We start from the raw sequence: 25987 nt of genomic DNA on the forward strand, positions 1-25987 counted from the left end.
GGTCACACAATGCGTCGTGGTCAACGATGACTGCGTTAGACATCATAAACGCAAGCAGTTGTTCTGTACGCAAGTAAGCCAATGCCATTTCGTGGACCGACGTATACAATGGTTCACTTATCGCCTGAACGACTCATCCTTCCTGAACGTTCTCTTACATACTGCTCAGCTCATACGTAACCGACCGTGACTAGTCGCCAATGTATTCGTAATTTTGAAGATGTGTTTGCTTTGCCATTTTGTCATTCGTCCGTGGATGCTCTATTCCGGCAAAGTGCCGGTTGTACGTAAAACTAGGAATCCCGAATTCAGCGGGACAGCCACGACTTGCGTCCCGACTTTCACCTAGTAGGGACAGGCAAATGACCTGACTTCTTTTTTTTTGCTGAATAACAATAAAAAGAATTATCTTATATAATGCGTGAATACTTGCTTGAACATGATCTTATTGTTGTCTTGTGTTGCATTGTTATAAACGAAAAGACAGTTGCGTTATTGTGCTTTTAGCACTGTTGTAGGCCTTAACCGTTTTCGGTACCTCTGTCTGTATTGGTATCTGTGTTAGCTAGGCAACTATTCCATCTTTCTAGCTTACGTCGCGGCACTCTAATAATAAAATAATAACGTGTAAATTACTTGTACAGAGTGGTGACTGTGGTACTAACAGGGACGGTTGTCACCAACCAACTCACTCCCTCCGTCTGTGCCATATTTTCCATTGGAGAGTAGGTAGGCCTACGTAAACGAGGTATCTGAAAAACGCAGGACAACAAACAGCATGAAATCATTGCGCTGGCCCTGAGCCTTTGCTTGGTGATTTTTTTTCATGGTTAACCAAGCAAAAATTCGTTGCTGAGACAACTTTAGCAATTACTGTTTTATCATAATAATATTCCTTTAGCAATGAAAAGATGATTGGAATCACGTCTTTTTTCTTAATCAAGAACACTATTCTCTGGTTTCGAACGCAGCGCCTCCATCTGCCTTACATTCTGTTTGACTGCAACTAACCGGCGTGTTGGTACGCACGGCAGAAATCGATCCCTGACGGATCGGGCTCACCGGCGTATAAAGTTTGCGCTTCAATCATCGGGTCGCCGATTGCTGCTTTCGCGTGAGCATGCGCTGTCACGTTGTGCGAGAATACAAGCGCAATGAATACAGGAGTTCGTGGATTTATAATTAGGGCATTATGCTTGTGCATCGTTGCTCTTTTCCTCTAACAAACCATTACAAAAACACAACACTTCTATACTTTCTCACAGGTGTCCGCATTCTGCAAGAATAAACAAGTTGGAGAGTTCTACTTTGCTGAGGAAACGTTAAACACGTGGAGGTTCGCCATCTACATGAGCGATAAGCTGCCTCAACCGTTGAAACGACGCATCAACCAGTTGTAAGGAATATTAACTCAAGGAGCTTCACAGTGCATGTGTTCAGTGTGTTTTGGTGTACATGACTCAGTAATTCAGTCAGTAATTGGATGGGTAAGCAAGAGAGCTAGTGAAGTCTAGGTCAGTGGATTGTGCAGTATGTGTCCTAGCCAGACATTTCACCCTAGCTTTCAGCTTATTTCTTTAGCAACGTTGCATGCCTCTTACTTCTACAAAAGTACCTGTGATTAGCAACTGTCTAGGTTAGGTCAACTTACCAAGATGTCTAGCAGGAACGCTGGAATATTTTCTCAATGTTCTACGATTCTTTATTAAACGTGGAAAACTAACGACGAGTTCTGTTTGTTTTATTTACTGGAACTTGCCACTGCTGCTTACATTATCTGTCATCCTGGTGCAGTGTCGCACGTTACGAGGAAAGCGGCATCACACCTCACCATCTGAAGTACGCCCTTCCGTCAATCGACCACTGCGCAGTGCGCGAAGAAGATGAGGTTCTGCGCTTCAGTGACACCTTCTCGATCTTCTGGATGTGGGGCATTTGGTGCCTGCTCGCGCTCAGCGTATTCGCACTAGAGCTACTGGTAGCATGCTGTACCCGCCACCCTCAAAGATGTCGTTGAAAGCTAGTTGTTTTTCAGCATATTACTTTGATGCCAGCGTGCTCCACTCTATGGCAACCGCCTTGCACTTTTGGTTGATTATTGGTTAATGGCGTGCTGTGGAAAGGCGAACTTTTTACGTATTTTGTCTTGCGCATAAATATTGTACTCGTGCTACCATGGTGTACACAATGGTGCGTGTTCGTGCTGAACAATTTATGTCTAGTAAGAAGAAAGACGATCAGTCAAAATAGTACCCCCAGAGCGGTGACGAATAATAGCGATGAACTAACTAAAATTGTTGACTGCACAGGATTTACTAAATAATTTGGACACAAAGAGTTTTTAAAGTACATGATATCTTCGAGCCCAGAGATACCACTGCAGCTCACAAATGAATCTGGCGCAGAGGCATGAGTTCAAATCCGGATGGTCGTGTGGAGCAAAACATAGTGTTTTCTACCTTTAGTGACGTTGATGCCGAAAATGATGACGTTACCTTCTGTCGTCGTTGGCGTGACATATAGATGGGGTCTAGCTGTGCGAGTTTTGTTCTGTGGGCACTACTTTTGCGTGCACATGGTAGCTATTTTTGGAGAGGTATGTGTGGCTAACACCAATTTGGTTGCCTCGCCATTAGAATTGCGTGTTCATATTCAGGTGTGAATTTCCTATGTGTATTTACAAGTCCCATAGATATATATGTCGTATTGCCTGAATAAATAATCCACGTGCTAATCAGCATTGTGTCCTTGTGCTTCTTTGATCTCGTATTTAGGTTATTTAGGCTTTAAACTACTGCACGCAAAAACACAGCCGCAAGCATTTCACTGGTCTCACAGTAAAAACAATCAGGCAGACTATATCTGTTTTAATGACATTATGACAGCGACTGCTAAAGGTACGTGTGATATTGCTGACTTTTTAGCAGAGTCGGGCTGGTGGCTGTCGGCTGGGCTGGGTGGCTTTTGCCCATGACTGGGGGAGGAACTGCCAGTGGCGACATCCGAGGTCGGAGACTAGCGCCGCCGCTCCGGAAGGTTGTTGGGCATAGAGAAGCAAATCGAAATTCGCCATTACCAGCCACACTATCTAACAATTTGCTTTAACCGCACTTTAACGAACATCCATCATGCAGACATGGGTGACTATAGACGCATGACTGAGTAGGTACCGCTGTTCGAAGAAACTCGATGACGCTGACTGGGTATTTGTGTAGTGCTGCGTATGTGCCACTCGATCTGTGCTGGTCTCGAAAGAATATCTTTGATAACAACTTGGGTCACTGGGTATATGCCAGTAGGTGTATGCCACTCTTTAATCATTGTCTTTGACGCTAACATCGGTAACATTTGTGCCACTGGAAATGCTCCACTGCAGAATGACGCAAAAAAAAATCCCTTCCTTCGAAGCTGAACGGAATCGAACTCGCGACACAAGGGTTCCTCAAATACAGCAAACCAGTGCATTAGCTGGCTGCGGCACAAATACATTCGGCATGTGCCGATTTTAAATGAACGCCTTGAACGCAAGTTCTGTAGCCAGTTGCGCCGTGAATGCACTGTTTATGTGCCGCTCTTCATCGAACCTGTCACAGGCTTGGGACACTAAGTATTTACCACTGAGTGTGCGGCAATCTAGAGAACAATGTTCAGCCACGCTTCTTGTCTCGTGAGCCACGTGCGGATTTCTAGGCAGTGCCGCTAGTTGGCTGAGTGTGTCTCGAAAGGGCGAGAGAGGAGCCCCGTTGCCGTACGACGCGTTTCTCAGGGTTCGCGAGGCACGGACGCGCCACGCATTTCGGGGCGTACGTGTGAGGCTTTGCGGCAGCAGCGTTAGATGGCGCCGACTAGCTTTGCGGAATCGCGAAATAGGAGTCGGGCTTCAGTACATACATGCCCCATGCATAACTCATTTTGATGTTTTGTAGTTGTAGTGTCATTGTGTCGCTATAGTCATTTAGAGCTGATGCATTACCGACGACAGTCATCGTATAATGGTTTCCGCGGCGTTTTCTCGCAATGACGTAATAGGTAAGGTGAACCCTTCCCACAGAGAGTGTCATGGTGCGGCATTATTCGATTCGGCGAAGCACCGATCAGCGGGCGCCAAAAGGGCCACTTGAGCAGGCGGCCGAAAGAAGTCAAAGGGAGGTTTAGAGACAATTGTCTTTTTGTCGTCGGTGCGACCGTGACGCCCGGACAGCTTTTTGTAGGAACCTCTTTGTACTCTCTGCTCCGTGCGTGCATTGAGAAGCTTGCTAAGAAGGCGGGGGTGCGAATAATCCGAAATATGTAGTGTTTCTTTGCAATCCTGTGTCCACGAAGTGCTGACAGGGTATGTGTGTCGACAGCGCTGTATGACAGGATGCCGTCGTTGGTCCTGTGTTTCTGAACAAACAATAGAGGCCCGCCACGGAAGCAAGGATGTGCGTGTGCGGTGCAATACGAGTGCGCGACCTCTGAATGCAGGGAGGAATAACCCGTTCCCTCGCCCCTAATTAAAAGCCGCGCGGCCCAGAGCTTGGGAGGAGCCGAGATCCAATTGGGTGAACTCGATTAGATCGTCACCAATATCTGCCGTTCCTCAACACAGGGAACTAGGGAAAGGAGAAGTTATTTAAACGCAGGTTTTAAACTGAGCGAAGCAGTATAAAAGCTGAGCCTACAAACTGCTGTATAGCGTCAACGAGCTAGTTCCGTACAGTATCGCCTGGGCCGCCTAGCGGCGTCTGAACTGCGAGTTACTAGTTGCTGTAAGAGACAACAAACCAACGCCAGCAACGCAGCTCACGATAGTTCCCCTCAAGTTAGCTCAACCTGCTCGAGGGAAGACGTCAGACCTAGACTCCCTGGAAACCCAGCCCAGCAATCGTGTCCACCGCAACGAGATCGGGTTGCCAGCATTCTTCAGGAAAGTCATGCGGTATACTCCACGCTTTAAGTGTGTTTTGTAAAGCGTTAATTTCTATATTTACTCTTAACTGTCCGTTGTATTTCTTTTGTATTCATCATTGATCGAGATTAGGTGGATATGTGTCAGTGTTCTTGTGTTTCTTTTAATCTTTGTGTCATTGTCAGTTGATAAATATATTTTTCTGTCTTCCTCCCGACTCTAACTCCTTCGCTGTGTTCGCTTGAGCACAGAACAACCAACCGGTTTGTATACGTCGTCGACGACTTCGCGCTGACGGCGAATGGGTGACAAGCCGTGACCGACAGCCGTTACAGAATACGGCCCCGGGCCGTAAGCCTAATAATAATCAAGAACACTCATAAGCTACTTGGTTGACCTTCCAGAGGCTATCTATGTATCGTGCATCTATGTATCTTAGTCACTGGCTAGCGAGCCACTGGTCGAATATGTTGCACAACGGTCTGCTGTGATAAGGGAATAAGGTTGTAAAGTAACCACAGGTCCAACGTGGGTCACTGAGTATGTGGCAATGTGTAAATAACTGCCGGCTTCTAAAAAATTTATTTCACGCCGACTATGTGCACTCGGTATATGTGTCATTCGGTCTGCGTTGTTCATCACTGAACCACTTGGATGCCAAGTTGAGTGGCTGGAAATGGACTGACTGATGTGTGTCACGCCTCAATGAACGTCCTTGGCGCAAACTTGGTAACTAGGTATGTGCCACTAAAAATGAGCCGCACTACAATGAATGGAAGCCGAACGCAACACCCACATACTGATGCTCCTAAAGACTGAATTGTAAGAACAACTGCTTATCAAGTTAGGATATGCTGCAAACAAACGTGCATACATAAGAACTGCCAAACACCTACCCCACAACCTGCGAGCAAGATTCCCCATGCCACCACAGCCGCGCAATCTGCGCCTTCAGCACAACGCTGGGCGCATACAGGCAAGCGTGAAATATCTCAGACGCCTAATTAGTCGCTCTTCTCCAAACACCTTACTATACACGGATGCCTCCAGACACTACTGCTGCAAAAAACAGCTGGAGCTGTAGTTAAGAATTATAACGACAAGGCAGCCTTTATCTCCGTACCTACAATACAAATATTAGAGGGGAATGTGTGTGCCATATAGATCAGGCAATTGCCAGTGCCGTCCAAAAGCTTTACACAAAGCCTATCTTCATCTCCACTGATTAGCAGGACATGTACCTCGCCTTCACACACAGTATCGTCTCTCAACACACACACCGGATCTCCCACCATGCACAACATATACTACGTACGTTCCGACTTGTCTGGAAACCAAAGCATGCCTCTCTCTCTGCGGTCATGACTGCGCACATGCAGCTGCCCCATACCTCACTTGTCGGGAACAGTAGGAAGAACTGCCCTGCCTCAGACGCGAAGGACACAAACACATAGCCTCTAGGACACCGAGACACTCTCGACTACTACAGACGAGAGCGCCTTCGGTATCCTCTACCACACCAAACAGTGCTACGAAAGGGCGAAACTGCGGTGCTTCCAGTGCAGTCCAATATGTCCCTTAACCTCGACTTCTTTCTCACCTTACACCCAAGTAAAATATAGCCTGTCAGGTGTCCAGGCTGTAGAGCGCTTCCGACATTATTACACGTAACTCTGGAATGTCAGCCGTCTGCCTGCCGGGACCTCCGCCTTTTTCTTTCTTATCCCAACCCTGCAACCCATGGAGGCCGCGCTCCTTGATGCAAGTCTGGGGGCTCAACGGGCCGTGGTCCGTTCGGCGCAAGCCGTTTCTCTTAAACTGTTATAGACCAGCATACCCGTATCTGGACGTTCTACACGAAGTTTGCCCCCACGGACATCTCGACAACGCCTGCTGGTGCTGCGGGCAGGCCTCCACTCTCGCACACATGCTCGGAGAGTGCGAGTTGAGAAACCCCAAGTTCAGCAAGGAGGTGTGCGACTCGATTCTGCGTAGTTCCGCTCTGGACAAGCAAATCCTGGCTCTCCGGCATGCCCGCGACCGGGCCAGTTGGCTAGACCTGCCGGTCCCGCCGTGGGGCTAGCCGGATGCGCGACGAGTTCGCGCCCTCGCCGGACCTCCAATACAGTTATTTTACTCACTCACACGGGACGTGGCGGCAGCTATTGGAGCCCTGCACTAAGGGCCCCACCAGACATGTTCTCTTAAGACTGCAATGAAATGTTTTGTCTCCCTCGCATTTACCGGTAAATCACCTCTGTCTTTTACAGTTAGCTGTTTACCTTTACCAACCGGCGATTCTTTTGTGGTGGTCCCCAGAAAACTCTGCTTTCTAGAAATCGACGATTTAGCGGAAAAAAAGCACATGTAGCGCACGCGCACACGGGCATCGTGGTGTCACCGTGCGTGGAGGATCGCGGCTACAGTCGTGGAACAATGAGTTGGCGCTGCTACAAGGTTTCGACGTAGAAGCGAGTGGCGTTTGAGCGAGGTGCATCAGAATAGGTACGTCTCAGCGGTATGCAACATATACACGCGGTCTAGTTAGAATATGAGCTATGGATAGGCCACACAAAGTGCGATCGCTGTAGGGTTCGTGGGGGACTTTTTCTAGAAATCGACAATTTAGCGCAAGAAACACATGTAGCGCACGCGCACACGGTGGCATGATTTTATGCCAATGGGTTAGTTTAAGTGGATGGTAACAGGATCGCTGGCAATCTACATTCACAGAGTGGATTGGGCCTTCAAGTTTTTCACTACAAGTTTTACTACATAAGCTTTACTACATGTGAAATAAGAATAAACGGTCTAATATAGTCAAGATTCATATATAGTGGGTACGTTTCAGTTGGTGCGAAAATTTCAACTCAAGAAAGCCTTTGCGTAGCCAGATTGATTCTATGTTCTCACATTGTTACCACTTCTTTAGTGAAGGCTATATTTATTTTCGCACGAAATAAATTATGCCATTTGTGATAATAATTCAAATCGCAGTTCACGAAGTAGACTGTGTGCATTGCCTTGTGGATGCGCGGAAGGCCACCTTCAAGAATCGGGATGAAGACGAAGTTCGCGTGCGGTGGTGGCTGGCCATGGCGGACGAACGTAAGACGAACTTGTTCTTGCTATTATTTCATTGTCACCCTGATAATATTAGCAACGCTCTTCGCAGTCACGAATATCAAGCCGTATGCTCTTCTGGAGCCACATCAACGACTAGATGAGACAGATATATCTTGCTTGAACGCCCTAGTTACGTTTGAACAAACGCAAATTTGCATAAGGTGTGCAGCGTTAGCAATTTAAAGTGTAATGCAATACTGACTTTTTCAGCGTGTTGTTAAAAGTTGTATGTTATCTTTATAACTGATTTCTTGTGCTGAAACTCGGTACCTACGGTTAACATGTAAGGCAGTGGTAAGATTAGCGCTCCTTAGCTGATACATGACCTACCTTGGTTGGCTTTCGCGTGATGTCGCAAGGTTAAGTGTCAGGGAAGAAATAAATCATTAGGAGACTTGGGACATGTTATGAATTCGAACCATCGTCTACTCTAGCGTAGCCCTGCTTTTCGTTTTCCAGCAAGTAAGAAGGCGACACGTATTAGCCTCATTTGTCTGCTAGACCTTGTCCATAGCGCTTCGCATCATGTACCTTGAACGACGATAAATATCTGCCTGACAACTAGCTGCATCAGAGCTTGCAGTAAATTGACAGTTGGAAGTTGGCATCGAACATGTGTGCGAATAGCTAAATGCTGCGTAGTTGCATGGGAGTACGTGAGCTTGTAGTTAGCATGACATTGAACATGTGAGAGTACAGTCCAGGACGAGTCGTAATTTTTTATTACTTTACAAGGCTCGATTTACTTGTAGTTCATTCCTTCGCGGCGCTGTCATTGCACGCCAGTGCTATGACTCATAGAATGTGAAATGACCACGATGTCAAAGTAGCATGCAATTAATTCTAGAAGTGCGAATTGGTGGTCTGAAGTATGCGAAACGTTTGAGTTTTGCCCAGATCTGTACATTTGACCTCAATACGCGGTAATTATGCACGCTTTGGTATGACCATGTAAAAAACAAAATGACAATTAACCTAACTACACGATACCCTTCGAATGGCGTCTACTATGTGATTGGCTAGGTACGAAAAAACGAAGAAAGCCGATTCCCACATCCCTTTTTATAGCTCGCCCAGTCAATAAATTCAGAGTACTCAAAGAGCACTTTATAGCACCTGGATCCCCGAATTGCTCAGAAACGCGCTCGTGAAATTCAGTGTCCGACGGGATTGTTGTCTTAGATTTAATGCGGAGATTGGTCGCCGTGATACCGTCGTTGTTATTGTCTTTGTGCCATCGTTGCATACCGTGGTTGTAGTGGATGTAACCGGAAGGTATCGGAAGATATAACTGGAAGTATCACGGGAAGGTATCGTGGAGACTTCAAGCACAATGGGAGACAGTAATGCATAAAGCATTTAGGTATAGCGGGTTATCTAGCCTTGCTTAACTTTGCACAATATGACACCCTTAACAATATGCGAGCCCAGCCAAGAGACTACGCAGCCGCTTCAATTAAACAGCACTCAACGCGAAGGTGAGCATACAAGTGTATGATACGAGAAGATGCGTTATGAAAACAGGACGATTGCAAGGTGACGACTGCGTACAAGGACAAGAATGACAAGACGACGGCAGCAACGAAGATGGTTCGACGAGGACGAAGACAAGGGATTCAGGGCGACGACGGGACCGAGGATGATGGCATGACAGAGACAACTACGACTACATCGCCTCGTGGATGACGGCCAGGACGACTGAACGCCGACCACGACAAAGAGGATGCCTCAAGGATAACGGCAAAAAAAATTCACCGATGATTACGACACTTAGTACTGCGAAATTTGAGCGCAGCTCTATGCGTGTTTTCATTGCGTGATATATAGACAGGCGCGTACAAGCTGTCTAATGCAGCACCTTCTAAACGGAGAGAATTCCGGAGGTTACTTACATAGAACGCTGCGTCCTGCTCCTCAATAAACTAAACTTACATATAAAACCCTCATTCGCCCCATCCTTGAATATGGCTGCGTTGCATGGAACCCATGCAAATAATCTGACGTCAAAAACCTAGAGTCAGTGCAAAAATAGGCAGTGCGTTTTGTTCGTAGGAGATACGACAAGGAATTTTCGCCGTCTAACTCTCTTCGCCTACTTGGCCTCACTCCTCTTGCAGAGAGTCGCAAACTTGAATGCCTAAAATTGCTTCACACGTTCATCGATTCTCCTCGCCCCTCCTCTCTAGATAACTACTTGACTTCTTCCAAACATTCATGTACGAGGAGTCACCATGCTCTAATTACATCAACCTTTTCTTCCTGCACTGATTCCTTTAAACGTAGATTCTTGCCATCAACAATTGAAGTATGGAATTCATTACCGGGCAACATCCGTTCACTACCACTGAAACAATTCTCGCAACCTCGTTTATAAATGTTGCATGTTTGTTGTTCATCCCACTCCTGCAATAGCCTCATTGAGGCTGCAGTAGGCATAAATAAATAACTAAATCAAGCAATCAATAAAATATTAAAATTTGTGGTGCGTCTGCTTCGCTAATCGGGAGGTAGCGAGAGACAGCGCGTGGGTGACGCTTGGGTGCAATTCACAGCAGCAGCCGCAGACAAACACCGCTCGCGCAGCGTTTCGTTTTCTCTATGGTTTCGTTTCCGTAGAGATGACGCGCGCAACACTGGCGCCATATCATAGTCCTGATCCCCTCACAGCGCGTCTTGCGGGGGCGCTGCGCTTTTTAGAGTGCAGCTCTTAGGCGCGCGTTCCTGCGGCGAGCGTTGGCCTCGGCGGCGGCATAACCCAGCGTTCGAGCACAGCTAGAGATGAAATAGCAAACGCGGAGCTGAATATGAAAGACGCGAGCCGTGAACGGTGGAGACCAATGAGAGCGGCCACTTCAGTGACGTGCGCGCGGGAAACTGGTGTCGTGCGGACCCGCCCAACCAATCGATGGGTGCTCGTAACTGGTCTCAAGCGGACCGCTCGTTTTTGTTTTGTCGTGTCCGCATCAGCTATCGCTCGCTTCTGTTTGGTTTACTTGGTGTGGTTTCGTTCGCGCTTATTTCTATTGTCGTGGTTCGCGATTGTTTTATTATCTGATTCTATGCGCCACACGAAATGTGTAGTACTTTCCTGGAACCTTCGACGAGTCCTATGTAATAGCCGATGCGCTTGACCCGCAGATCAGATTTTTGTTGATCACCACCTTTGCTATATGCCTCTCTCATTATCCTTGCCGCACTATATCGCGAAATGAAAACATGTATAGAGCTGCGTTCAAATTTCGTTTTTCAGAGTATTGTAATGATCGACGAATAATTCTTAAGTTTTCCGCCAACCACGAGGGCGGCAATTCGTCGCTGGGAGGTCGCATCAGTGTCAGCGGTGACAACACACCAGGGACCGTTATATCGAGCCTTACACGTAGGCTCTCAACATTGCCCGTCGCAGGAGCAGTGATCCCTGTCACACCCGCTGCTACTGCAGACTGACCTCAGCAGCTGTTGCCCCGGGCGAGCATAGCCCTCCCTACCTCACGGCATCCTGCCGACCCCCTCCTCCCAGGTGCAGATGAGATCGCCCACGTGGCTGCCGGCAACTCTGAGAGTGCGCAGCCCGTCTCCCTTCCGCTCTTCATCGGCATCCCGCCTCATGTTTCAGCAGCGCCCTCCTCCTTCGCTATCGCATTTCTTTCATCTCGCGCTGCGCTCGCGTTCGCTTTCATTCTTCGCAGCACTCGTTCGCTCGGTAACGCCGGCGCTCACCGGAGGAACGGGCGCCTACGAGCTGCGCTCTAAAACGGAGTGACATGACCGCGAGGGTGAGGAGAACAGAGAAGGCGATGGCGACAAAGAACGTTCCATGACGAAGGCATCACGATGAGAGCAGCAAACACATAACCACGATGACGATGCCGTCGAAGACAACGGCATAACGACGACGATGGCGAGGCAGGTGACAGGTCGACAGCTACAATTACAATGGTGTGGCGAGGAGGACAGCATGCCGACGACGGCAACAAAGCTGATTTTAAAAGGACTATGGCGAGGGTGAAGATGCCATAATGGCGACGGCATCTGTGAGAACGGCGGTATAAGACGACGACGAAGAAAACTGCACGATGGCGGTGACAATGGAGGCGATAAGGAATATCGGAAACGGGAAAGATGTACCCACAGCAACAGTAGTAGCATCAAAGCAGCGACGAAGACGATGGCTTGTCGACAAAAGGCGTCACATGATCTACGACGATGGCGACGGCTATAGCACAATATTGAATATGATGGCATGACGAAGACGGTGGTTCACTAACGGCCTCGCCGGGACTACGAGTCGTTGCATTACCAGGACGAGGATGCAGATACCTTGATAGCCGCGGCGATTAACACGATGGCATGACGGTGACGACGAAGGCGAGAACGACGGCACCACAGAGATGGTGACGAAGATGGTTCGACGACGACGGCAGTGAGAACGAGGATGGCACTACGGCGGTTACAATCGACACAATGAATGATAGCGATGACGGCAGAGAAGTTGGTATGATGGTAAAACAATGGCTTGGTGGCGACAAATATGATATCCTACAGCAATGAAGACGGCGAACACGGTGCAATGACAACGGCGACGGTGATCTGGACGGCGATGAAAATAGTATTAAGACATAGGTGACAATGACGATGGAATGACGGCGACGACGGCTGCGAGGACAATGACATCACGGCTGCGACAAAAATGTTCGACGATGCCGGCTGCAAACAGTATGACATCAGGCGACCACGAGAGTGAGCACAATTGAAATGAAGTAGACTGGGATGACGACAATAATGTGCGGACCACTACGCCAATAGACATATTTTTACAACGACAATGCCGGGACGTCGACAATAATGTCGACGGCGGCTAAGACGATCTCGCCACGGTGAAGCAAACAGCGAGTCGGATAGCAAGACGACGACAATAACGACGATCGTTTGGTTATGGCGACGGATGCCATAAAGGGATCACACAGAAAATAAAGACGGTTTTCGACAATGTCAACAATTGCAGCACGACGATCACGCAATGGTGAAAACCATAATGACGACAGCATGAAGACAACTGCAACACATGAAGACGATGGCAGCGAAGACATTGCGATGACAATAGCAACTGAGATGGCATAATAACTGACCATTTGAATATGATGAAAGTACCAGCAACACTCAGGCTCTTACGCCACGTCGCCTCCACCGTAGCTGCAACACTAGTTGCGTTTACACGAACGTGACAATTGGCGCATCGCATAGCATCACATAAACTTTCTAGTCTAATACATCCATGTACAAGGATGCAAGCATGGTGCTAGAAAAGTGCGTCACATTAGTCCCATTTAAGTGAACGCGACAAAATGCGACAGTAGGGCATCGCATTTCGGCGTACTTTGACCAGTTTTTGATAAACTTTTCTTTATATATGCTCACTCTTGAATGAAAAAAATGGCTACCCTTAAAAACAGAGTATGTACTCGCACGGCTGCTAACACGTTGTTTTACATCAATTTGGTTTTCGTAGTTTTTTTTTGCATCCCGTCGCAGCAACCTTGCGTGCATGTTCGCGAGCGCAAACGCCGCTGGCGCACAGCGCAGCATAGACGGAACACGCGTAGTGATAAATTTTAGTGACCATACCTTTTCTTTTACCGCTGTATCAAACGGAGTTAGCGTTTTACCTGATGTATCAAGCGCAGTATAGGTGAACTGTGTTGACTTAAAGGCGGCGCAGCGTCATAAAATTCAAGAAGCACCGTGCGCTCTTAAGGAGTTGGGGTTGCCTATGGATCCTTCGCATGAAAAAATACCTTATTGCTCTTTACTGAATACTTTGCGTTAGAAGAGAGGGTGGTATTTGCTACGCGTTTTCGGGCGTGGTGATAACACTGGTGCCAGCATCGTTTGATATAACTCCGTACTTTAACAGTGCTACAATCAGAGCACGATATGCTCACTGGCACGGCACGTTTGTTTGTGGGAAGCGTCGGAATGCACTAGAAGACGCCGGTGCGCACGCCTACCATTTCATCTTTTATTGCGACAGAAATTGTATGGAAACTCCAAGCGCATTTCTGCCGTCGGCCTCGCGGTCTCCGTCGCCGCGAGGTTCTGTATGAAGTCCAATGGCAACAAAATCATCGCCGCGCGCCGTATGCTGTATGTGCGAGTGATAGCTTGCGAGGATGGGCCGGCGAATGCGTCTCAATCTCGCGTACACGAGCGAGGAGGGCGGCGCGAAAGCGCTCCTTTTCGTTCGCGCGCGATGGACGGGGATGAGGTGGGAGAGGTGGGATGGGGGGGGGGGGGGGGGTTCTCAAGCAGCTACGGCAGCCGTGCGGGCGGCGTATCGCGAAAGCAACATGCGACGTGGCCAAAGTGAGTGCCCGCGCGGGCCTCATCTTCAAGGTGATATGCGATGTTTGCAGTATGCGCCTAGTGCTAGGAGCTTCTTATGCGCAGTGCTCTCGACTTTTCGTTCGCGTTGAAGCGAGAGATGCATGAAGGTCGATTCACTCACTGCTGCTGCCGCGATTCCTCACTCCAGTGTTTTGACAACGAGTTTCCGCTGTCATCGAGTGAGATGCGTTTATGTTTACTTGTTCACGTGTGACACCATGCTTGTTAATTTAGTTAATACGCGAATGTTTACAAGTTAAAAAATAAAACCATGAGGTTTTACATGCCAAAACCATGACCGGATTATGACTCACGCCGCAGTGGGGGACTCCGGAAATTCGGACCACCTGGGGTTCCTTCTACAAGCTTGTACTGCCAAAAAAACGACTATCCTTACTTCCTATGGCCATCTACTAATTTGCTGTCGCAATCGGTGCCTCGCCTTTCGGGTGAAACTGCGACGGTTTTTCGTCACTCTGCCTTTTCTCGCCACTGTGCAATCTCAGCGTGATTTGTTTTTCATAAGAAGTGGGTTGCAATCTTGCACGAGACGACGACAGTTGTCGTGTCGTCCATATCACGGCGACGTTGCTAAGTCTCTGATTCATCAGCTTCTCCATCATTAAAAGACGAGGACGCTTATAGCCTTCAGTGAGAATCATACAAATGCCTTTCCGGCAATGTGTATTTCGGCGTTGTAAACAACAAGCCGAGAATAATCGCGCATTGTTATAACTTGACACTTTGCGCCTAGATCGAGTCAGTGTGGTCGTATTCTCTCTTCATAAATGGAGAGAAGGCAGGACAAGGCGCTTTGTGTGGTCGTTTTCCCTGTTCGGTTTTTTATCTTCCGTGCGCTAAGCCAGTAGTCAAGAACCAAGGAATCCAACTAGCCCAGTTGTCCATTCTGCTACATGTTGATACGTTTCGTAGAGCTGAGCACGCCACACTGCTTCACAAAAAGATGACGTCGTAAGCATGACAAACAGATTGCCCATAATATACCCGCAAGCCCACTGCGAGAGCTTTCTTTGAGTGATGGCTGAAGTATTGTTTATGTTCAGCGACTCTTGTTACCGTGGCCGAAAGACATGCTCTCTTACATGTTTTTTGCGCTCTTGTGGAAGATCACTAAGATTGACAAGAGTGCCGCATTGATTACTTTCTTTGATTGCAATGCTCACGTCAGTATTTTTCTGAGGAGCTAAAAAAGCAAGGATACAGTTATTAAATTATTAAACAATAAAAACAGTCACCTTCGATTTAGCCTACAAACAATATATTGCTCAGAAGGAAGCAATGTGGCTCGGTAGCTGCAAAGCAGACCCACACATGTTTTGAAGTTTATATAATAAAGCAAATGAAACCTTCATTTGACACTTATGTTGACCCATGAACTTCCGCAACCTTTTTTCATGATTACGCATCTTCGTAATAAACTACACAATGTTTCCCCACTATATTTTGCTTCAGAAATTGAGCAGCTTATTTCTAATTTTATCGCTTCGCGCTATCTCCTGCTTTGTCGCGCTACTTGCAAGTAAGTTTTTCTTTTCGACGGAGCACTCTGTGTTACTATCTTTTTAATTTCAGGAAAAGACAGTGGCTCCGATGAAGGGGAAAGTAAGTACTTTGCCGTAATTGGCAGATCAGTTTTGCCGAAATTGGCAAGGCGAACGAGCCTTAGTCCCAGGCAAAATGGCTATTCATTGGGGAGCAGCCTGAAGCCACAAAAGAAACCTGCAACTTCCGTTGTGACTGCTCTCAAAGAAACCGGTACAGATTTTCTTGAAAGGTAACGCCACTCTCAGGTGAATGACCATCTCGCCTTAAACGATATTTTCCCATATGCGTTTTTTCAAGTAAAAAATCAGCCTGACACTGACAGCCTGACAACATTTTGTACCTGAAGTTAGGATAAACTTTTGCTTCGCTCACACCCATAAGGCTATTAAAATATTTGTCCCTTGACAGATTCTATAATTATACATTGCCAACAAATTCTACACATCGAATGCTATAATAATTTTCAAGAACCAGAGCGGGCTATCAATTGCAAAAGCTAAACATTACTATAACACCAATCACCTGAAGCGTTTCTTGTGTTTGCCGCTCTCTCTTGAACTGCTTATTGTTTATACAGATTACCAACAAAAGTAATTCAATACTAGCGAACTTTTTTTTCTTCAAAACTTGACTGAGAGTACTGCTCTATAGGCTATACAGATATGCATTTTTTTATTAGGTGTTTTTTTTCAGTGCCCGTAATATAGAACGAAGATAACGTAGTGAAGCTGACCTCAGTGGGTGTCCCTGAGTATGCACTACAACCAACTTTTCAAATACAACGTATGCCGTAAGACAAATCCTTGATATTTTTCATAATTACCTGCGCACCTCTTAGTTTAGCTATTGGGACTTTAACAACTGTTTCAGTAACTCAAGACGCATATCAAAAATATACTACCGGTGACATTTGTACAGGATTTATTATATTCTTAAAGTTTAGCTTTGCTTACGTGAAACACCCGGAATGTGCCTATAAACCAATAGCATGCGGAATGTGCTTATAAACCATTAACATGTAGCTTGTGACGTAATAAAAGAAACGTAGGCTTCTACAAGTGCTGTGAAAAAAATGTAAAGAAAGAGCCTGGTCAATGCCCACACGTCTTGTCTTTCCAGGAAGAGACAGTGATTCCGACGAAGGGTTGAGTAAGTAGATTGTTGCATGCGATTTTTTCACTATGCAACAAGAAGCTGGCGTTTAAATATTAGCCTAAATATTGAAACAGTTTCGTCTCTATGACTAAGACAAGCAGGAAGCAAGCTAGCGAGGAAACTTTTCGAAAGAATATTTAACTAGGCGTGTTGGTAATTTATACCCTCACCAACTCAACGCACACTCGGAAGATCGCAGACAAGCGAAGGCACAAAGGCAGATAAGCCTTTCAACGCGTAGAGATAACCAATTTTGCTTTAATCGGTACCCTCACAATCATGTATATCGTGAAACACTGAATGACAGGACCCGGCACAGAAACAGTTGAAAGAATAGCTGCACGTAAGGAAAATAACAGGATTTTACTGATGTTTCGGCCGGGGTCCGGCCTTCATGAAGAGTGCGCTTGCAAGCACACAGAGTTCAATGCGCACATTTTTCTTCGTAGAAAAAAGAAAGAAGCCAGAAAGAAAAAGAAAAATGCGAATGCAAGCTTTACAAACTTGCGTGTACGCACAGTGGCCAAAAAAAAAAGTAGTATACGACCACAAGCACGCGCATATTTGGTGGTGTCATGAATACCAACACGTGGATTGTCTCATGTCAAAGTGAACGAAAACAACCGTTAATACGAACTTGCGCCTACATGCAGTGGCGCTATATCGAGAGTAGAAAGGTACGCATGCATAAATTAGCATTATGCAAGAAATAGGGAAGGCAAACCACGATTACAGTTGGTGAATGATCCAAACGTCAACAGGTGCGCATGCAGTGGTGTCCGCAAGGGAGGGAAATAAAGGACATAGCCAATATAATGCAGGGGAGATGGGTGGTATGCTCACAGAGACACTGCCAGGGTTCGCAGCTGGCAGAAAAGGGTGTACATTCGCGAACAATTGGAAATTGCAAAGAATTCCCAGCACAAAAATACCTTCTGCATACGACAGCGCCTCTGGTGCCACCTGCTGTCCCTATGTGGAACTTTCGGGAAGTCGTGGGACCGGAAGCAAAGTATAGGGGGAGCCTGGTAGTACTGTGCATATCTGGTGCAATGTTAAAACCTGGTTGATGGAAAACTCGTTTGAGTTACTGACTGTAGCACCAGTAACGGGTGGCACCGGCACAGCCTCGTCACCTGCAGCTGTTAGATGTTTTGGTAATGAAGACGAAGGCGATGCCTGCCGAGGGAAGAAAGGAGATGACAGGTGAATGCACACACACATAGGTACACTCTGGACAGCTTCCAAGAATGGGCACATATCCAGTCAAGAGAGGAGTACAAAAAGGATGAGAAATATTAAAAAATCAAATATACCGCTCAATATCATGCGCTATTCTGTTAAGAGTTGTGCGTCCCTTGAGATATTCTTCATGCGACATTAAATGCACGTGGTTTACGTCGCGTTCTATTGTTCGATTACACAGACTTTGTGTGCGCCCACCGGCATTAGTCTGTCGGTCAACGTTTAGTGCTATATAGTTTCCCAACATAACGTTACCTAAAATGTTGAACGAAAAAAAAAAACTAATAAAGTAACATGATGCAAGATACGATTTTAAGACCTACGGTTTTTAGTTGTCAGACCTCTAACAACCGCACGCCATTAGTCTCATAATTGCATCTTGACTCTCTTTACCAAATCCGTTTCTTTAACCAAGTGAAGAGCTTGGCTAAGGTTAGCTCGGAAACACTGTTATAGATGGCCTATTTGGTGAGAAACGCTATTTGTGTTGCCAAATTAGATGTCCTTAACACAAAGTGTTGTGGCCGAAATTTCTAGATGCACGGAATTTTTAAAAGTTATTCTATATTCGCGTACACTGCCACACTTCTTATCGTTAACACTCCCCATTATGGACTTGTGTTCCCCTTTCACTCATACCATTTGCATAAGAGAAGGCTGGAGCACCCGTGCTCTGTGTTACCTGTCATTCCTGTAAATAAACTTTCCCGCTCCAGATATGAGGATTCCATGTTATACAAGGCAGTTATGGAAAAAAAAAGTAAGGTTTATTAAGTAAGGAAATATTTTTTTTTATTCCAGTGTCTTTGCATCAGTCTACAGGTTTGCAAAAATGCTAGGAATGGGAACCTGTGGTACCTATATTTCAAGAGGAACTCGGGTTTTATTTAGTTAGTTAGTTCGAAAGAACTGAATATCATTACGAACTGCATAGGCTACTACGTAGTCCTTCCCTATATGAAGATAAGATGTGGAAGTGCTTGCTCGTCTGAAAATTATTACGTAGCTACGTTTGCATGTCAGAGCTAGGCTCCAACTTAACTCTGATACAGGAACTTTACGATATCTATGTTGACTGTGGAAGCGTGACTCCATACGTACTGCATTCTATGTATCATAACTTCTTACAGAAATGGACAGCAGCTCGGACGAACAGCAGAGTGAGTAAAAAGTTGCATGGGAATTCAGGCGACGGAATTCAGAAGTATTTCTGAAAATAAAGATAGTTTTGTTTACCCAGCCTCTTAAATTTAACCTTAGCGAAAATCAGAATGCAGGGCTCATACTCGGGCACGCGCGCGCGCGCGCACACAAACACACACACACACACACACACACACACACACACACACACACACACACACACACACACACGCACACACACACACACACACACACACACACACACACACACACACACACACGCACACACACGCACACACACGCACGTACTCAGCAATGTGAGCTCTAAATCAGCAAAGAACTCAGTTGAGGAGTTGACGTTTGCTGCTGACGCTGCCCACGACTATGACAGACAATGAAAACTTTGTGTACACGGCAGTGTGAGCATATCTACTGATATAGGTTGGCTCCAAAGCCACATAGCGCGTCTACAAGCGTTGATACACCTGACATTTGCAACAGTTGTGGAAAGGTGCTGCATCATGCCGCGCAGTGAGGTGGAGACTGCTATCTTCACGCGAGTAATAAATAGACTACGTACATGCACTCTTAAATAGTGTCGATGAGAATGCAAAGACCAGAATTTAACTAGTAGTGATGGCAGGACGAATGCATATCTAAGTACCTGTCGCACCACGTACATCGTAGACATATGTGCATATTGTAAGCAACCAAGAAAGATCCAAGTAATGGATTCGATGCCAGTTCACTTTGATTCATTCAATGGCGACGGGGGGCAACTGGTTCACCAGATATAGTTCACTAACAAGTTATAAATGCAGTGGCACTGAAGCAAGAAAAACGACAGCTTTGCCCTCCACCATTCGAGGCTTATGTAAACTGTTCATCACGAAAAATTATTGACAACGTTAGCTTTATATAAAGATTCCTTATTCAGTTATCCTCATGTTAAATGTAATGGCAGTATATTTCAAATAAATAAGCACAGCTTGCAAACACGTCCTCATGGGTGCCGCTCGAGATATTCAGAAAAGCGCGTAACATAGGCAGATACTGCACATTTCCTAAACAGAATTTGAAATGTTCAGCGACAGCTGTACGATGTGCTTTTAGATTGAGAATAATCGCAGCCTGGGGTGTTTCGGCACTGGTTTACCATTAAACGATGTGTAGAACGATATAAAAGGGGAAGAAGGTAGCAGTACACGTGTACCAAATACAGCTTATCACTTACTAAAGAACGAGACGATGCAAAATAACATGCGAATACTCTGAGAATGCACCATCCAGATACCATTCCCCCCTCGCTCTAACCTAAACAAAAAATGAAAATAAAGAAAAGGCACTTTCGTCCGAAAGGCGAAGCATTCACAGTGACTGCTAACTACTAGTCAGCTACACGAAGTAACGCCCGTATTTTTATCGACCCTATTGAATACAGTAAACATTAACTTGCTAATAAATGAACTTGAATAACAGCGCACATGCAGCCACTAGCCAACTCACCTCGCCCAATTTTCGCGCTTGCTGGAAGATAAGTCCAAAATAGCGCGCAGGCGATGTACACGCTCAGCCGCGCTGACAACCTCAGCAGCCATGGCCTAGCCAGAGTAGGATACGTGCGCCCACCTTATCCGACCCCCCTAAACGCGTTTGATGACGGTATCACGCTCGATGGAACCTACGGCCTTAAACCTTTCGCTTTCTCACGTGACTTCCAACATTGAGCACCGCATCAAGCCACCACCCTACACAGCTATCACGGCTCACCCTCGGAAGCTTGCTCCTGCGCGCACTACATGCGTATGTTGTGGGCTGGTGCAAAGCATCTTCTCACTCTTGGGCTTTATACCGAATCTCACGGCGATGTCGACGGTGACTAGGCTGAAAATTCGGCTGCAGTGTCCATATCATCGCTATCGCTATAAAACATAACTGAAGGCAATCGAGTGTGCTCAAGGATAACTGCTTAAATTAATTTCCATATCAGACTGGGTAGGCATGGCTGACGCAAAAGTTACCCTTGAGATCAATATCTAAAGCCTCCACGATTTCCCTAGTCCTCAGGACAAGGTTGCGCTTCCTCTAATGTAGGCACTGTAGATCATGCTGGCTAAACCATTTATTGTTGCTGAGATTCCTCGCTGCACACGAAGGACACACGTGGTAAAGGCTTGCTGCATCCTGCAATTCTTGGACTTCACTGCGTCATACATGCACGGGAGCGTAAATTCCTACATGTATTTATGAATGAAAAACTGATTTTCATTTTCTTGGCCTCAAGGTGGAAAAAAGCAAGAGTTTCATTTCTCAAAATTAGTGGGATGTCTTGAAGTTAATAATGCGGAACTCGAGCTTGTACTACACGTAGGCATCCATACTCCTGGCACACGTGATTTTCGACAGCGAAAGCTGTATAAATCATCTTCATACCGTTCCTGGTGATAGTGCAGAAAGGGTCCAATCGCACATCTGCGTTATCGATGGGGTGCACACGTATAGTTCATACACCCGAAGCACAACATGCGCACGAGGAGCGCCGGAGGGAACAGCAAGGAGAATGTAAAAGGCACCGGCGCGAAACGACTACCGACGAAGCACTTTCCCGCGATGCTGAATGAAAACGACAATCGCGAGCACGGGCAGCTCCGAATGACACAATACGGTGGCAACGCAATACGGCGGCAGAGGTAGCGGATGGGCCGAGTGAACGACTTCAAAGGTGCGGACGCCAACTTCCAGCGATACTTTCTCGATAAACATTACGGATTTCATTGCAGACTGTGCGACCGTCTCTTATTCGGGAACGACCTGACGAGGATCGGAATGGTCAGCGATATGACTAATCGGGACCGTGGGCTACAGGTACTTTCGCATACGTTCCCAGACGTTCCCGGCGATGTGGCCCACTTCAAGGTGTGCGAGAGTTGCAAGGAATCTCTTCTGAGAGCTGTGTTGCCCCAGTACTCGACCAAGAACGGGTACCTGTACACTAGGATTCCGGCGCATCTGCCGAAACTCTGACTGAACCACGGTTACTGTTCACGTGCATCAGGCGTCTGAGTCACGGCGGGGACAGTACGGAATCAAGGCGCAAGTCGGGAAATTGCCCATCGACGTTAAGCAGACCATAAAATGGCCAAGGTTGCAGCTTGTGAAGATGGAACGGCAGCGAAAGCACTTTGCTTTTCGTTTGAGAGCTTTGACTGTCGTCAGCTTTTGCTGCCTTTCCATCTTCACAGACTGGAATGGTTCTCATTTTTTAGAGCCGACGTGGAACATTCCGTTAGAGTGTTCCAGCTGAGAATGCCGAGCTCAGAATGAATGACTTGTCGCACAGTTCAGTATTAACATTGGGGGAAGCATACATTACAAGGGCACTCAGTTAGTTTTGCCGCTAACCAAGCAGGTAATAAATTCTAGATGGCACGCTGAATAGAGAGATTCTGTGTTAATTAAATATCGAGTATGTCAGGCCAGCTAACTGAGGGTCAAGTGCTTGAGATGGGCTGTTGTGATTTACGTAAAAATCACAAAAAATGTATGAACGGAAATGAAAAAAGAATAAACAAAGAAACGGAGCACGTATGAAAAGGGGGTAAATAATGTGTAAAGTCCCGACTGCTGTAAGTATAACATCAGAGCCTTCTTGGCTTTGACAGCGTACATAGTAAGCAGATGCCAACTTTGCGCCTGGCCTCTTCCCAAGTGTATGGACTGGTAAACTTAACAGCACTAGCACTTCATTTTATGAAGCAGACCTCTTCCTGATTATCGTTCATCTTTCCGTCTTTCTTCGTTTCCCCAAACTGCTCACCCATGTTCAGCTGTCAGCCGAACCCTATACAATTACGGTGGGGTCAGCTCGCTTCCTTCTTTTTTTCCAACCAATGTACTCCTGCTCCTCTCATTTATTAAAGCCTAAAATTGTATGCGACTTGAGGTACCAAATATTTCTTGCAGCGTTCATCAATAGGTACTCCCTATAATGCCTCAGCCTTGTGGCAACAAAGATAGCATGCCATCCCGTAGCTTCAGTGAAATTTTCATTGTATTCGAAAGAGTGGACCACGGCACGTATTTGCTATCAATCCGATTCATTTAGGGCCACTGTTTCTGGCTTAATATACTCCGCCACAGCATGAACGCTGTGCACTGTGTGGTCCATCTCACTGATAGCGGCATTCGAGCCTTGTTCGAGCGAATGGGGAAACAGCAACCGAATGAACAATGACGTGAACTTTCTGAAACAAAGTGGCCTGAGCTCAGCTAGAAATTATCAACAGTAGCCATTCGCTGTAAGTTTCAGAGGCGCACGGATAAATAGTTGCGTTTAGTGAGGCTTTCGCCTAGCTTGGCTCGGCTTCCGGTCTCATACTTCTGGAGAAAGCTGAATTGTGCGCTTCTTTTTATTTTGTTACATTTAAGAAGGTTTATACTGTTCTTGTTCGATGGAGGTTTTTTTGGCCGCCGAAGAAAAATGATGCCCCATACGAGTAATTGAATTCACTAGGCGACGTTACTTAATATATCTGAGCACATCTTAAAGAGTTGATCACTGAGTAGAAATTGCGTAGGTTTCTACCTTTGCCACAATATAGTGGATCTAAACTATACGGACATTGGGCTTTGATCTCCCTAACGGTAGCCCGCAGCATAAGATAAAAAAAACATTTGCCCCTCAGCAAAGCACTGCGCCCACAGAGATTACTGAAGAAGACTGAATGACTGAAAACAGGAAGGCCGAGTGTTCCTAGGCCCAGTTTCCTTGATCAAATTTATGAAACCCTGATAATCGACCAAAAGATCAGTTATGATGATCATTATGTTGTCAATGTTCTTCCATAACCGTCGGTATAATTGCTTTTACTGCACCCTCGTCTGCTGGATCTTGTTTCGCCATGCTTTCTTACCTTCGAAAATCTGACTACCCTACGTCTTATTCAGTCACTCCGTCGTGTACGAGAAGCACAGCGGCCAAGCACTGCAGTTTCCCTCTGTTTATAACGCATGGTGACGTAACGCGCCATCCTGTACAGAGCGCTACTCACCCAACTTTGCCATAACTCCACCTCTAACGAAAACGTCATCTGCTGCGAATGGTGAAGTGCAGCGTGGCCCCATCACGGTGAGAAGAGCTGCAACACCGACGCCATGATTGCCAAGTCTATGTAAAAGACAACGGCACATAATCTATGGCGGCCGAGGATTGTAACAGAACATGGGCTCCCGACAATCATAATAGCACACCGAATACGATGACATGACAACGAAGGCAATGACGGTGCCGTCGAACAAAGGTGACGTCACACGTAGGTAACGACTGCGATTTGGCAATGAAGATGACAGTAGAGAACGACAAGGACAACTCGCAACGTGTTACAACACCTCGCACATCTCAGTGCTCCAGCAGTTTTGCGAATTCGGCGGATTTTGCTTTCATGCTATAATGCTTTACCATGCGTGTACCTTTGGTGTACGGTTGAGAAAGACACGCACACGAGCCCGCTCCAAACTATCTCAACTATCTGGCCATTTAACGATAATGAAGCAGCTTGTTTGAAGGCCGCTATAATTTTGGACCGATTGTTTTCAATGATAATGAAAGAAAGTGTTCATAAAAAATCAATAATTTTGATCCAGCAGCGAGCGCTGATGTGCACAGCAACCATACCGTTCATCCCGAGCAAGTATCTGTCTTACTTGTCTCGTAAGGTTGACACAGATTGTTGCGGCTTAGCCACCTTTGTAAACTCTTGTTTTCGTCCTGCGCAGAAGTCTCCAGCGGGTCGAAAGAGAGGGAAAGTAAGTAATTATTCTTGCAATTTGTTTTATGGTTGTGTATATTTCTTATGGCTCCTGTCCTTGCAAAAAAAAAAGAAACTCTATTAGCAGACCTATTGCACCACAGTGAGACACTAAACGTCCTTAAAAGAACCAGGTACACCGAGGAAACATATTTACCGTATTTGGTTGCGTATATGCTGGGTACAGTTGGCAATGTATGTTGGGAATACACAAAACGTAGATATAGACGTGAAAAATCGTGATAATGCGTTCCGGTTGTGTGTTTCCTGTCATTTCAAACACACATTCCTTCCTATAAAGAAACGTTGAAAAGGTTACATAAAAGAACCTAGAAAATATGATACGGATTTATTGGTGTGTATATAAGTCTAACGTTAGCGCTTTGCTTTCTTGGCGATGCCATGACGATCTCGGTTTCTGATTTTATATTACGTTTTCTGCAATAATATACTGTATGACATGTCTTCGTGATCATACCAGTGCAATAATTATTTATTTCTTCTAGCATCATGTCTCAAAGCGTAAGTCTTTACCAACACATATGACAGTACTCTATCAAAACACTACAAATACTTCCGTGGTATTTCCGCTTTGAATGTTCGGAATAATCTTGAACAGATTTCATTATTATTTTCACGAGAAATATAATTTTATCATCAGCTGTTTTTT

At 46.1% G+C, this 25987-nt stretch overlaps 2 protein-coding genes across 6 annotated transcripts in view; both read left to right on the plus strand.

Annotated features, from left to right (window-relative positions):
- Positions 1-2676, plus strand: part of LOC139047556 (ionotropic receptor 93a-like) — a 34562-nt gene extending 31886 nt beyond the window's left edge. Inside the window, exons 4-5 of the mRNA XM_070521382.1 lie at positions 1266-1396; positions 1795-2676. Of these exons, the coding sequence (XP_070377483.1) occupies positions 1266-1396; positions 1795-2017 (354 nt within the window). The 3' untranslated portion in view covers positions 2018-2676. The remainder of the gene's footprint in view (positions 1-1265; positions 1397-1794) is intronic.
- A 5256-nt stretch (positions 2677-7932) lies between these two features.
- Positions 7933-25987, plus strand: part of LOC135897103 (uncharacterized) — a 133498-nt gene continuing 115443 nt past the window's right edge. For 4 of the 5 annotated variants that reach the window (XM_065425676.2, XM_065425677.2, XM_070521384.1 and 1 more), the window contains exons 1-6: positions 7933-7999; positions 15995-16024; positions 17087-17116; positions 19498-19527; positions 25286-25315; positions 25824-25839. In XM_065425676.2, the coding sequence (XP_065281748.2) occupies positions 7987-7999; positions 15995-16024; positions 17087-17116; positions 19498-19527; positions 25286-25315; positions 25824-25839 (149 nt within the window). In that variant the 5' untranslated portion in view covers positions 7933-7986. The remainder of the gene's footprint in view (positions 8000-15994; positions 16025-17086; positions 17117-19497; positions 19528-25285; positions 25316-25823; positions 25840-25987) is intronic. The other variant, XM_070521383.1, reaches the window with a different exon arrangement.

The sequence above is a fragment of the Dermacentor albipictus genome, chromosome 7, assembly GCF_038994185.2.
Source record: "Dermacentor albipictus isolate Rhodes 1998 colony chromosome 7, USDA_Dalb.pri_finalv2, whole genome shotgun sequence".
Classification (NCBI taxonomy): Eukaryota; Metazoa; Arthropoda; class Arachnida; order Ixodida; family Ixodidae; genus Dermacentor; species Dermacentor albipictus.